General features: G+C 51.3%; 1 protein-coding gene across 2 annotated transcripts in view; it reads left to right on the forward strand.

The window, feature by feature from the left end:
* Positions 1-13,441, forward strand: part of XKR7 (XK related 7) — a 48,056-nt gene extending 34,615 nt beyond the window's left edge. The window contains exons 1-3 of one of the 2 annotated variants that reach the window (XM_083619055.1): positions 5,970-5,990; positions 6,740-6,939; positions 9,995-13,441. In XM_083619055.1, coding sequence (XP_083475181.1) covers positions 6,816-6,939; positions 9,995-10,956 — 1,086 coding nt within the window. In that variant the 5' untranslated portion in view covers positions 5,970-5,990; positions 6,740-6,815 and the 3' untranslated portion in view covers positions 10,957-13,441. Of the gene's footprint in view, positions 1-5,969; positions 5,991-6,739; positions 6,940-9,994 lie in introns of those variants that run through there. The other variant, XM_083619054.1, reaches the window with a different exon arrangement.
* Positions 13,442-14,014: the final 573 nt, after the last annotated feature.

A 14,014-nucleotide genomic window follows, 5' to 3' on the forward strand; every position in this document is an offset into this window, starting at 1 on the left:
TTTAGGCAAGAGACCCAAAAGACCCAGGGCATAGATTCCAAGGAAGTTGCCTTGTTGTTTGGTTGGTTAGTTGCATTTATATATCACCTTGCTGTGGGTTAAACCACAGAGCCTAGGGCTTGCCGATCAGAAGGTCGGCGGTTCGAATCCCCGCGATGGGATGAGCTCCCGTTGATCGGTCCCTGCTCCTGCCAACCTAGCAGTTCGAAAGCACATCAAAGTGCAAGTAGATAAATAGGTACCACTTCGGCGGGAAGGTAAACGGCGTTTCCGTGCACTGCTCTGGTTCGCCAGAAGCGGCTTAGTCATGCTGGCCACATGACCCGGAAGCTGTACGCCGGCTCCCTCGGCCAATAAAGCGAGATGAGCGCCGCAACCCCAGAGTCAGTCATGACTGGACCTAATAGTCAGGGGTCCCTTTACCTTTACCTTTATCTTCCAAGGATTTCAAGGTGGTCGTTCTCCTCCTCCCCATCTCATCCTCACAACAACCCTGTGAGGTAGGACAGGCTGAGAGACGGTGACTGGACCAAGGTCACCCAGGGAGCTTCATCGCTGAGTGGGGATTTGAACCCTGCATCACACTCAGTATTGTCTACACTGACCGGCAGTGGCAATTCAGGGTTTCTGGCAGGAGTCCTACTTGGAGGTGTCATCAGCGATTGAACCTGGGACCTTTTGCTTGCAAGACTCGTTTGTTGATGTTGTTTAGTCGTTTAGTCGTGTCCGACTCTTTGTAACCCCATGGACCAGAGCACGCCAGGAACTTCTGTCCTTCACTGCCTCCCGCAGTTTGGTCAAACTCACGTTTGTAGCTTCGAGAACACTGCCCCACCATCTCGTCCTCTGTCGTCCCCTTCTCCTTGTGCCCTCCATCTTTCCCAACATCAGGAGCTTTTCAAGGGAGTCTTCTCTTCTCATGAGGTGGCCAAAGTCTTGGAGCCTCAGCTTCAGGATCTGTCCTTCCAGTGAGCACTCAGGGCTGATTTCCTTCAGAATGGAGAGGTTGGATCTTCTTGCAGTCCATGGGACTCTCAAGAGTCTCCTCCAGCACCAGAATTCAAAAGCATCCATTCTTCGGCAATCAGCCTTCTTTATGGTCCAGCTCTCACTTCCATACATCACTACTGGGAAAACCATAGCTTTAACTATACGGACCTTTGCTGGCAAGGTGATGTCACTGCTTGCAAGACTCATTGTCTACCACTAAGCCATGGCGCCCAGCCCTCCTTTAATAACACCCTTACACCAAGTCCTTGCTCATGCACACCTCTCCTTTTCGTAGCCAGGCAAGTTTAGTGTCAACTGAATAGTTCAAGAGCTGCTGTTTGCTAGGAGCTCCTTGGCTGTCCAGAATGGAGAGCTAGAATGGAAATTCTAGCTGGGATTGCCCCACAGAGAGAGAATGAAGAGACTGTTGCCCACAACACCCCACTGGGTTGAGTGACCTTGGGTCAAGCTTTAAAAAGCCTCTCTTGCATAGCTATGAGACGACAGACTGGAGAGGAATGGAATACGGTGGTACCTCGGGTTAAGAACTTAATTCGTTCCAGAGGTCTGTTCTTAACCTGAAACTGTTCTTAACCTGAAGCACCATGGGGCCTCCTGCTGCCGCCGTGCCAGTGCCGCACGATTTCTGTTCTAATCCTGAAGCAAAGTTCTTAACACGAGGTACTATTTCTGGGTTAGCAGTGACTGTAACCTGAAGCGTCTGTAACCCAAGGTACCACTGTATAGTGGATGCTCGGGATGCGAACGTGATCCATGTGGGATGTACATTCACAACCCACAGCGTTCGCAACCTGCATCTGCACATGTGCGGGTTGTGATTCAGCGCTTCTGCGCATGTGCAAAGTGCGATTTAGCGCTTCCGCGCATGCGCAACCACCAAAACTCAGAAGTAACCCGTTCTGGTACTTCCAAGTTTCGACGGTCCGTAACCCAAAAAAACGCAACCTGAAGCGGCTGTAACCCGAGGTATGACTGTAAAGTTCTTCTTTATGCAGCACATTGTTAAACTATGGAACTCCCTTCTGCATGGCTATAAAAGAGGATTAGACAAATTTCTGGAGGAGAGGACTATTGATGGCTACTAGCCAGGATGTCTATGCTCTGCCACCACAGTTGGAGGCAGGAGTGCCAACCTGGCCCCACGAGTGTGGGTACCCAGGGCCATGGGTGCCATGCAGTGTGCACGGCCCTGGCACCAAATATTTGTGGGTGCCTGGCCCCTTTGTGGGGAATGTTGTGGGTGCTTTGGCCCCAGGGAGTTGGCACCTATGGTTGGAGGCAGCGATGCTTCTGAACGCCAGTTGATGGAAACCACAAGAGGGGAGAGTTGCTCTTGTGCTCGGATCCTGCTCGGATCCTGCTTTCCCACAGGCACCTGGTTGGCCATTGTGAGAACAGAATGCTGGACTCGATGAGCAATTGGCCTCATCCATCAGGCCCTTCTTATGTTCTTAGGTCATGTACAGCCTTGGTGTTTTATGGCAAGAATTGGGGAGTCAGGGGTCCTGCTAAACTGGTGAAGCAACATGGAGAAGTCAGCTCTCTCCGGCAGAAAAACTGTTAAGAGGAAGAGGCTATCAGGAAAAAAAACAAAACTTGAATCCGTTCCAAACATGCCCTGGAACAAAATCTCCCCCAGTGCTCTCATTTGGAAATGTACCTTAGCTCAATCAAAACATGGTTTAATATTCACAGGACGAAAATAGTTCCTTGCTGGAGCGTAAATAGAAAGTTCAACCTGTTTGAAAATGCCCCCCTCCCCCTTCGTATGTGCTGCAATCCACGCTTCGCTGAAGTCAAGAGCAAAACCCACACTGATTACAGTTTTCTGACAGCTTTTGTTTGTCTGTCCGTCGTCCCTCCGTCCTGCAGCCTGAAATGTTCCATTGTGTGTCCATCATGACAATTTAGAAAATCTGCCCACCCCACACTTCTCTCCACCCCAGTCCTTCCTCTTTTCTGTGTCCGACTCTTCATGACCCCCTGGACCAGAGCATGCCAGGCACTCCTGTCTTTCACTGCCTCCCGCAGTTTGGTCAGACTCATGCTGATAGCTTCAAGAACACTGTCCCACCATCTGGTCCTCCTTCGTCCCCTTCTCCTTGTGCCCTCCATCTTTCCCAACATCAGGGTCTTTTCCAGGGAGTCTTCTCTTCTCATGAGGTTGCCAGAGTATTGGAGCCTCAGCTTCAGGATATGTCCTTCCAGTGAGCACTCAGGGCTGATCTTCTTGCAGTCCATGGGACTCTCAAGAGTCTTCTCCAGCACCAGAATTCAAAAGCATCCATTCTTCGGCGATCAACCTTCTTGATGGTCCAGCTCTCACTTCCATTAGAATAGCCTGGGCCTAACCCGTACATACATGAAATGGTGTTCACCCCATCAGCTGTCACAGCGCCCCAAACAGTGACTTGCGACATGCAGATGGAGCAATATGTCGCTTGCAGAGAGCGTGCAGCTGAACTGGCCTGGAATCTTTAGCACTGTGATGACGACAACAGAATATTTGCACTTGACTCTGTGGAACCTTTTTGGGTTTGGTGAATCTTTCAGAAAGATGGGGTGCAGGGAAAGCGTGGCAGCAGAGGTGCGGTGGAAGCAGGGATGAGTGTGTCAGTATTTGCAATAAACACCTAAAAGGAAAGCCTTTTTTGGGTAGCAGCAGAACTACGTCTCCCCCAAACACCTACACGAAGTGCAGATTGACGGGCAGATGGTTGACACAGTCGTCGGCAGCAGGAGCCAAGGATCTTGTCGTCATCCGGCCCTGCGAGGAGTACAGTGCTACAGCTCCATGTGGTTCTGGGAGACCAGCTGTTCCTGCCTCCTTCTCTGGCACATTTGATCAGTGCAATGAGCTGTCTATAAAATCTCCTCCCCATCACAGCACCCATTTGATGGGCATTTCACTAGAAGTCGGGTGAAGGTTGGTTCTGGAACTGGCAGACCTAGAGGGAGACAGACAAACGTTCTACAGACGTCCTTCCCTCTCCATGTAAACTAATTTTCTGCCTACAGCTGGCCTGAGGGAGGATCTACCTGCAACAGGTATGAGTGCCCCCTGGAGGACAGGAGACAGCAGTGCAAAGGAAGTGCAGGATGACCAACAGACACAAGCCTGCCCTGTTGGTAACAAGTTGGTAACAAGAGCTGCCTCTTTCGCCACCGCTTGGCATGGCTCCTGGGCTTTTAAAGATGGCAGACTCTCGTTCACTGGAGGTTTGTAAACAGAGGCCGGATGGTCACCTGGCAGGGAACCTTTAGCCACGATTCCTGCATCAGAGGGGGTTGGGCTAGATGACCTTTGGGGACATTTCCAACTCTATAATTTTATGATTCTAAAAGTGAAAGAGATGGTGAAAAAAACACTCCTGCTTGTTGATTTTCTTAAGGAGAAACGGAAACTGTCTCCCTGCCCTTCTGCCACCACTGTTGAAGCATCCTTTACCAAGGTTGTGCTGCTGCGGTGGGAAGTGGTGGCAGTTTGGGGTGAGATCTTGTGAGATTTGGGGGCGAGCTTGTGAGATCTCACTGGAAATAATGGGAGTAAACTCCTAGGAGCCACAGTGCCTTCACGCCCCTCCCCAAAAAACCCCACAAGGTTTACTCACATCAAAAGTCTTGCTAGGATGCATAGACATATACAGTGATAAAAATCAGGCAGGGAATAATCCTAAAACGTTACAAATATCCATAGTCCAGTTCAAAATGGCAATTGCTCTCTGGAGGAGAGCAAAGATACTGTCTTCACCCATTGCAAATAGGAAAAACGTGTGTGAGTGGCAGGTAGGGATTAACCCATTGTATTTTTCCCCACCACCAGGTTTGGAAGTATGATGTCATAGAGTCCCCTGAAACAGCAGGCTACCTTTGTCCCGGTTTGCAATTGTCTAGCAATCATGCCTTTGTGATTTTGTCTGCAAATCCTCCCACAGGGAGTTCGAGTCGGTGTCAGCAGTACAGAGCTAGACAAATCAGTGTTCTGTCTCATCATAAGGCACCTCTGTTGGTGCTGCTTCTTGTGGGAATGTTCAGGGATGCGGGAGAGGATATACTGATTATAGCCTTTCCAACTTGTGTTAACAAGTTCACAATTTAGCAGAGTAACATTCCCCCTTTTAAACTTACAGCAGATGCGTTGTCTTAGACTCACTAAAGCTTCTATAATAACTGTTCTGGTATTTTCACCTTATTCCCTAATAAAAGATAAGACACAACACAGTCTTCTACAAAAGTATAAAAAGAGTTTACTCACACATCATTCTGTTCACAATAGGATCCCAGAAGGCAGACTTACCTTAGAAAAGTAACAGACACCTGGCAACTATCTCATAAGGAGACAGTCCCTTTGTCCTCTCTTGGCTGGAAGCATCTTTGGCTAAGCGGATGTTGCTTCTTCAGTGCATGTAGTCACAGATAGAGAGATGGCTGCCCTGCCCTGTGCTTTTGTCGTTACCTGCACAGGTGAGGCCACACCCACCTCTAGTCACATGCAGAGGAAGTCTGTCCCAGCCCAGAAGGAAACAGGAAGTTTACCTGCTGGCTGGACAAACATTCCTCCCCATGTGTAAACATGTTCACTCTAGGAATGTTGTACTTGACTGCTCTTGTGTTTCACATCCCAGGGCCCGCCCAATCATCCAACTCAACAAGGATGCAGCTCAGTACCTGAGAAGGCATTGGCTCACATTAACCCTTTGTTCCCTGGGCACTTCCCCTTCCTCTTCTCTTACTCCTAGTAAACTCCTAGGGCAGGGACCCGGTCTACTTGCTTATGGGATTCACATAGTGGTGCTGTCTGAACAATTGTGCAGTAATTATCCAGAGTATAAATTGTTGCTATCTTGTGAGGGCTTTGTGTGACCGTGGAATAGCAGGATGTCCATTTACTTATTTATTTGAACCAAGCTGAGCAGAAGCGTGACCCCACCCACTTAGAAGCCAAGCTGGAGGTTCTCAGACAGCCTGGTAGAGCACAGGTGAGGAACCTGAGACCCTCCTGTCCCTGCTGGACTACAACATCAATCATCCCTGACCATTGTCCCATGTTGACTGTAGGGGCCGATGGGAGCTGGAGTCCAATGACACCTGAGTGTAACAGGTCCTCCACCTTTGCAATAGACTTCCAAGGAGGATTCCAACTACATCAGAGCTTCTTGCTCAGATTGAGCAACCAAACAGTAGTGGTGGAGGAAACTTCTCTGGCACCCGGGGCGGGGCAACCTCCTGGCGGTGCATGCGAATGCCCGTACAGATGGCGCATGCGCAGTGCCGAAATGGACAATGCTCAAGCGGCAGCCTGTATAGACAACGCATGCACAGCAGCCTGTATGGGCACTGCGCGCCCTCAGTCGCTCTACAGCTGGGGGGGGGCAGTGGGCCATCTTGTCACACACCCCTGGGCAGCACCCGGGGCAGACTTCCCCCCGCCCCCCTTCATACGCCCCTGCCAAGCAGGAGCCAGCAGTTATCCGAGGCCAAATGCAACCATATTGGCTTAGTGCGATCACCTGATCCTTGCTGGGATGGGAACCGCGCTACACATTCCAGCCAGCCGCAGTGGTGGCGCTCTGTGTCCCTGGACGTCAGGCCAGCAGCTCCCTCTAGAGGTGCAAGGAATAAGACTCCCGATCCCATTGCAATCATTCGCAGTTTGGTCCCCTCCAGGCTTTCTGTTCTCCAGTCTTCACCTGCTGTCTTCCGCATGCCCCCTCTCTCTTCTGCGCAGGTACCTGCGGACCCTGTACCTGGGTCTCCAGAGCCGCTGGCAGTCGGAGCATCGCCGGCGGCACTTCTACTGGAGGATGATGTTCGAAAGCGCCGACATCAGCATGTTGCGGCTCCTGGAGACCTTCCTCAAAAGCGCCCCACAGCTGGTGCTGCAGCTCAGCATCATGGTGCAGCAGAACAGGATTGATCCTTTGCAGGGTGAGTGGAGCCTACGGAGAAGCCCCCTCAAAGCCATCTGAGGGCAGCAGCCCTCACCCAACTGGCGGTGATTTAAGTTGATTGCACCTAAGTACAGGGATGCCTGCATAGCTGGAGGCCTTGTACTACAAGCCCATTTCTCCCAAAGATGGGTTGTTGGTTTTTTTTTGTGATAAGGAAAATTGGAAAATGCGCTAGGAAAGTGTGGGATGACGTTGGCTTTGATGCAACCTCATCTAACCTCCCTAAAAACAAATCAGAACAAATGCCCCGTGGGCAACTTGTCTGTTGCTCCCGTCAATAAATTCTCAACCAGGTGATGGGAGGAGGATTTGATTCAGTAACTGGGGAGCACAGCATCACTTTTGCCTTTCCCTAACTATCATAGGAGGGACGCGGGTGGCGCTGTGGGTTAAACCACAGAGCCTAGGACTTGCCGATCGGAAGGTCGGTGGTTCGAATCCCCGCGACGGGGTGAGCTCCCGTTGCTCAGTCCTTGCTCCTGCCAACCTAGTAGTTCGAAAGCACGTCCAAGTGCAAGTAGATAAATAGGTACCACTCCAGCGGGAAGGTAAACGGCATTTCTGTGTGCTGCTCTGGCTCGCCAGAAGCGGCTTAGTCATGCTGGCCACATGACCCATAAGCTGTATGCCGGCTCCCTTGGCCTATAGAGCGAGATGAGCGCCACAACCCCAGAGTCGGCCACGACTGGACCTAATGGTCTGGGGTCCCTTTACCTTTTAACTATCATAGGAACTGAGCACGCTGGGGCTTATTTCTGAGCAAACATGGCTAGAATTCCACTCTTTTCCCCAGAGCCCTTTGCACAAATCCAGCTATCATTTCTGGGCAGGTAATGCGTGACTGTAACAGCATTTGCACCTCAGGTTGATATTAACAATCAAGTCAATGCTGTGATTATTTCATTTCACCCCAAGTATTTCCATATTTTTTAAAAAGAGAGAGGTAAAAAAAAATGTTATATTTTCCACACCTTCAAAATTTTCAGAAATGTTGTATCTCTTCCTGTCCCTCAATCCTTTACCCTGTAGTGTTCACTTTCTCCACCTTGCTGTTGCACCTGCAATTGTACACCTGCAATTTTACCTCTTTCTTTCCATTTTCAGGCTGTCACCTTCTTTCTTTTCTCTCTCCATCTTCCCCGCACCCTCTACTCATGCTTCCTGTTTCCACAATAAAAATGACTATGCTGGGCCAGAGCATAGAATAATAGAAATGTAAGGTTGGAAGGGATCCCCCAAAGGCCATCTAGTCCAACCCCTGCAATGCAGGAATCTCAGCCGAAGCATCCATGACAGATGGCCATCCAACCTCTGCTTGCAAACCTCCAAGGAAGGAGAGTCCACTAATGATGATGATGATAATAATAATAATAATAATAATAATAATAATAATAATAATAATTTATTTATACCCTGCCCTCCCCAGCCAAGTGGGCTCAGGGCGGCTAACAACAGGTATAAAAACAACTGATTAAAATACAACTTAAAAACAAGATTAAAATACAACATTAAAATGCAGCCTCATTTCAGTAGAAACTCAAATCAAAAACTTTTTGGGGATGAAAACGTCAAATCTTCACCAAGGCCAACTACCCAGACTGGTCCTACGTGGGCCAGAAAAAAGTCAGGGAAGTCCCCAAATAGGAGTTCCATCAGAGAAGGTGAAAGGAAAAAGAAAAGGGATCAAGTTGATTCCAAGCCAAAGGTCAGGCAGAACAATTCTGTCTTACAGGCCCTGCGGAAAGAAATCAGATCCTGCAGGGCCCTGGTCTCATGAGACAGAGCGTTCCACCAGGCGGAGCCAGTGTTGAGAAGGCCCTGGCTCTGGCTGAGGCTAATCTGACTTCCTTAGGGCCCGGGACCTCTAGGGTGTTGCTATTTATGGACCTTAAGGTCCTCCGCGGGGCATACCGGGAGAGGCGGTCCCATAAGTCTCCAAGGGAGACTGTTCCACTGTAGAACAGCTTTTGCACTCAGAAAGTTCTTCCTGAATATTTAGCCGAAATCTCCTTCTTGTCATTTGAATCCATTGGTTCTACCCCCTGGAGCCGTGGAAAACAAACTGTCTCCATCAGCAGTTACCAGTCTCTTTCGTTTTAGGAAATGGGAAGTCCGGTGCAGTGCAAATGCACCTCTAGTGGGGTTTTTTAAGAGGAGGCAAAACACAATGCTCTCCCCATACTTCCACAAATCTCTCCTGTGCCCCTCAGCTCCTCCACCCTCACCTGAAGCAGGTCAAATGCTTCATAAGGCACAGATTCCTTCTCCCAGCAGTGGTCTGTCACAGGCATCACTGGGAGAGAAAGGGGCATGATGCTGAATTTGACAAAGAGGATCTCCTGCCAGCGTGTTTGCACCGCGCTGGCCTCCTGATCATTACAGGGTGTCTCCCTCTTTTCTTTCCAAACTGCTCCACCCTCCTACAGCTCGTCTCTCTCTGTGTGTGCTATAGATTTCCTTGAGGTGGTCATGACCGGCATTACAGACGCGGCCACAAAGTTGTGACCCAATCCCCTCTTATCTATTGATTTCCCTGTGTCCCATGTGTTCTCAAAGGAGCTCACACAATTCTCTCCCTCTCCATTTGATCCTCACAACAACCCTGTGAGGCAGGTTAGTCTGGGAAGCAAGGACTGGCATCCAAGGTCAATCCCAGTGAGTTTCATGGCCAACAAGTGGGGATCTGAACCCCAGCCTCCCCAAAACCCTAGTCCAACGCTCTAACCACCGCACCACGATTGGCTCCCTTCCCACCATGTTCTTGGGATTTCCTCAACCATGACTCCGTTCTTCCTGCCTGTGTGCCTTTCTCACATGCACACAGGCTCAGGCTACTACCAGCATCCTTCTGCTCATCCTTCCATCGCTCCAGTCTTTCTCCACGACCTCTTTCTCCTGTCCTCCTCTTGGACACCAGCCTTCCTGCCTCCAGCTCCCTCTCTCTCTCCCCCTGCGATCCCTCAGTAAGACCGTTTCTCTTCCCCCTAATTCCCGGCTTTCCCTTTCTCTCTCTCTCTCTCTCACCTGGGCAGGTCTCTCGGCTTCCGCCTCGCTGGTGTCCCTGGCCTGGACGCTGGCTTCTTACCAAAAGGTGCTACGGGACTCCCGGGAAGACAAGATGCCCATGTCCTACAAGGGGGCGGTGACGCAAATCCTCTGGCACCTCTTCACCATCGCCGCCCGGGCCATCGCCTTCGCCCTCTTCGCCTCCGTGTTCCACCTCTACTTTGGAATCTTCATCGTCACCCACTGGTGCATCATGACCTTCTGGATCATCCAAGGCGAGACGGATTTTTGCATGTCCAAGTGGGAGGAGATCATCTACAACATGGTGGTGGGCATCATCTACATCTTCTGCTGGTTCAACGTCAAGGAAGGCCGCAGCCGCTGCCGCATGTCCATCTACTACGTCATCATCCTGTCGGAGAACGCCGCTATGACGGGCCTCTGGTACTGGTTCAGAGACCAGAGCGGAGTCCCTGAGTCCAACGCCTTAATTGTCGTCTGCGTGGTCACCTCCAGTTTCGCCTTAGGGGTCTTCTTCATGTTCATCTACTACTGCCTCTTGCACCCCAACGGAACCATTTTCGGGCCGCGTGGCGGGGGCTGCATGTGCGGCGAGGAGCCCACCGCGGTCCCTTGCGGGGCAGGCCCCCCGGCCGACGTCGTCACCAGCCCCCCGCGCTCCTTGCCGAGGACTACAGGGGCCGAGAGGGAGGGCGTGCCGGGGGACAGAGACAGCTGCGTGCCGGTCTTCCAGGTGAGGCCCAGCGTGCCCCCCACGCCCGTCGCCCGGGCCCCACGGACAGAGGGGCCCGTCATCCGCATCGACTTGCCCCGCAAGAAATACCCTGCCTGGGATGCCCACTTCATCGACAGGCGCCTCCGAAAGACCATCCTGGCGTTGGAGTACACCTCGCCCGCTACTCCGCGCCTCCAGTACCGCACCGTGGGGGTCTCTCAGGAGCTGCTGGAGTACGAGACCACGGTGTAAAGCGGAGTACCCCCCCCTCCCGTGGGGGCCTGGAGCCACACCGCAGGGGCCCTTCCCGACCCCAAGGCCCATGCCTGGCTCCTCAGCAGCCAGAGCGAGCTGGCCTTGTGGTCCTCTCCCCGCCATCTTTAGGGCAAGGTGACGGAGGCCCAGACAGCAGCATCTTGACCCCAATGTCTCGTCAGCAACTTTGATTTGGTCTTTCTTTCTGTCCCCCCAACTTACACACACACAGCACTGACAACTCCTGGCCCCCAACTCCTCCAGAGACAGGGGTGAGCTTGACTGAGGCCAATTGGTGCTATCTCTTCTCCCCAAGCTCGCTGCCCGGCCGTAAGGTTGCTTCTCACCCCCCAATCCCCCTACCCATCCCTCAGGCAGGGTGTGCTGTTTCTCCTCCTGCCTTGAATGGGGGGGGATGCCACCCACCCCCTTGATGCGCCCCTGTGAAGGAGGCTCTGTGGTCTCTCCCAAAATACCTCACCTGTTCACCTGAGCCCAGGTAGCTAAGGCCTCTCGAGTCCGTGGATTATTTGCTGACCTCTGGTTGTTGGGCAATGGGGAGAATAGGCCGCCTAAGAGTGGCTGAGCAGTGATGATGGGGTCAAAGTTAACCTGTGGGCAGGTGGCGGCGTTGATTCTGGGGATGCTAAGGGGTGCTGGAGAGTCAAAAGATGGGAAGGAGATAGGAGTGGCTCATAGGGGCTGAGAATGCGCCTTCAGGGGCTGTGTGATACCTGCTGGCATCTGTGTGGGTTTGATGCGAGGGTCCGGGGCCGCCTTCCCTTCCCTGGTGCCTACCAGAAATCTTGGGCTACAACTCCCATCAGCCCCAGCATGATGGGAGTTGTAGTCCAAAACACCTGGAGGGTACCAGAGAAGGCTGGTCTGGGGCACATTGGTAATTTAAACAGACCCTTCTGTAAACAGACCATGGGGCTGAAACGAGAGCAGATTTAGCCCTCAAAAACATGACCGCCCCTCTAATTCCTTGTCCATCTCCGTTGGGTGTCCGTTTTCTCGCGACACGCGTCCCCTCATTTAAATATGTGTAGATTTGACATTGACAAGGAGGGCTTCCAGGAATGAATGGGTCTTCTTCCAAGCCCTGCGGGCATAAAAGGCACCATGAATACGCCAAGCCAAGGAGCCGGTCTCTAAGGACATGTTACCTACATTGCAGTCCTATCTTGGTTTCTATACCTCTTCTTAGCTTCCCCCTCCCCAAAGATCCCTGGGGATTGTAGTCGGGTCAAGGTCACCCACGGTGTTCTGCTAAAGAGAGCCCCAGCTTCCCCCTCTCGGAACTACAGTTCCCAGGGTTCCTTGGGGGCGTGGGTGTGGCCATTGCACCACTTTAGTCTGTAGTGTAGATATATATGCCTTAAAGGAGATGCTGTGAGTGTTCTAGCCAGGATCAAATGGGCTGTCGTCCCCCATCGTCCCCCCCACTCAGCCCACTGAGGAAAGGGCTTCTCAGCTGTGTGGGTTGGTAGCCGCAGCCGCTGCTTCGTGGCTTCCCAGATGATGTATTTTTTCCCAACTACCCGACAAAAAGCTCTGTTCAGGCCAATCACAGCAGTGTTGGCCCTGCGGGATGAGCGACCCAGAACAGAAGTGTATACAGTAGGTGGGTATTCTTCTCCCTCGCTCTATCAGTATACATTGGTGCTTTTTTTTTTTTGGAATGACACGTAGAAAAGAAGAAGCGTCTGTCTGTCATGGATGCTTTAGCTGGGACTCTTGCACTGCAAGGGGTTGGACTAGATGAACCACGGGGTCCCTTCCGACTCTACCATTTCGTGATTCCAAGGGAAAGCTAGCAGCCACATGGTTACAGAATAATGTGTGCACGACTTGATCGGGCTGGATGGTAAGCAGATAATGACACAAAGAGTCCCACTGGCCCGTCGTCCAGCACCCTGTTTTCAAAGCAGCCAACTAGATGGGAAACTGGCAATCAGTATTTGAACCCAAGACCCCTCTCCCTTCCTGTGGTTTCCAGCAGCTGGTATGCAGAAGCAACGCCGTCTCCAACTGTGAAGTCAGAGCAGAGCCATCATGGTTTAATAATAATAATAATAATAATAATAATAATAATAATAATAATAATTTATTTGTACCCCGCCCATCTGGCTGGGTCTCCCCAGTCACTCTGGGCAGCTTCCAACAAAGACCAAAAATACACTAAAATGTCACACATTAAAAGCTTCCCTAAACAGGGCTGCCTTCAGATGTCTTCTGAATGTCAGGTAGTTGTTTATCTCTTTGACATCTGGTGGGAGGGTGTTCCACAGGGTGGGTGCCACTACCAAGAAGGCCCTCTGCCTGGTTCCCTGTAGCTTTGCTTCTCGCAGTGAGGGAACCACCAGAAGGCCCTCGGCGCTGGACCTCAGTGTCCAGGCAGAACGATGGGGATGGAGACGCTCCTTCAGGTATACTGGGCTGAGGCCGTTTAGGGCTTTAAAGGTCAGCACCAACACTTTGAATTGTGCTCAGAAACATATTGGGAGCCAATGTAGGTCTTTCAAGATGGGTTGTATGTGGTCTTGGCAGCCGCCCCCAGTCACCAGTCTAGCTGCCGCATTTTGGATTAGTTGTAGTTTCCGGGTCACCTTCAAAGGTAGCCCCATGTAGAGCGCATGGTGTAGTCCAAGCGGGAGATAACTAGAGCATGCACCACTCTGGCGAGACAGTCTGCGGGCAAGTATCCCTTGATATCCCTTTCCTCCCTGTTTACCCGTTCCTGTCAGTGTTTGCCATCTAGCCTGATAAAAGAGTTCTGTATTCTTGCAACATGCTTCTGGCCTAGTAAACCAACTGCCCTAATGAAGATTTGATTGTAAGCTGCTCAGAGCAGGGGACTGTCTATTTCGCCTGTTCCAAAACGTCCAACAATGTGCATGGAGGGAGGGGGAGGCGACAGGAGAAAGAGGGGAGGAGAAATAAGCAAAATAGCAAATTGTGATGGTTCCCATATATTTAAGTTTCATATTTAAGTTGGGGGTGTGAGTTTTCTCCAAAGGCTTTTGGGGGGCAGAGGTTTAAATTTGAAACG

This window comes from Podarcis filfolensis (genome assembly GCF_964270895.1).
Source record: "Podarcis filfolensis genome assembly, chromosome: 6".
NCBI lineage: Eukaryota > Metazoa > Chordata > Lepidosauria > Squamata > Lacertidae > Podarcis > Podarcis filfolensis.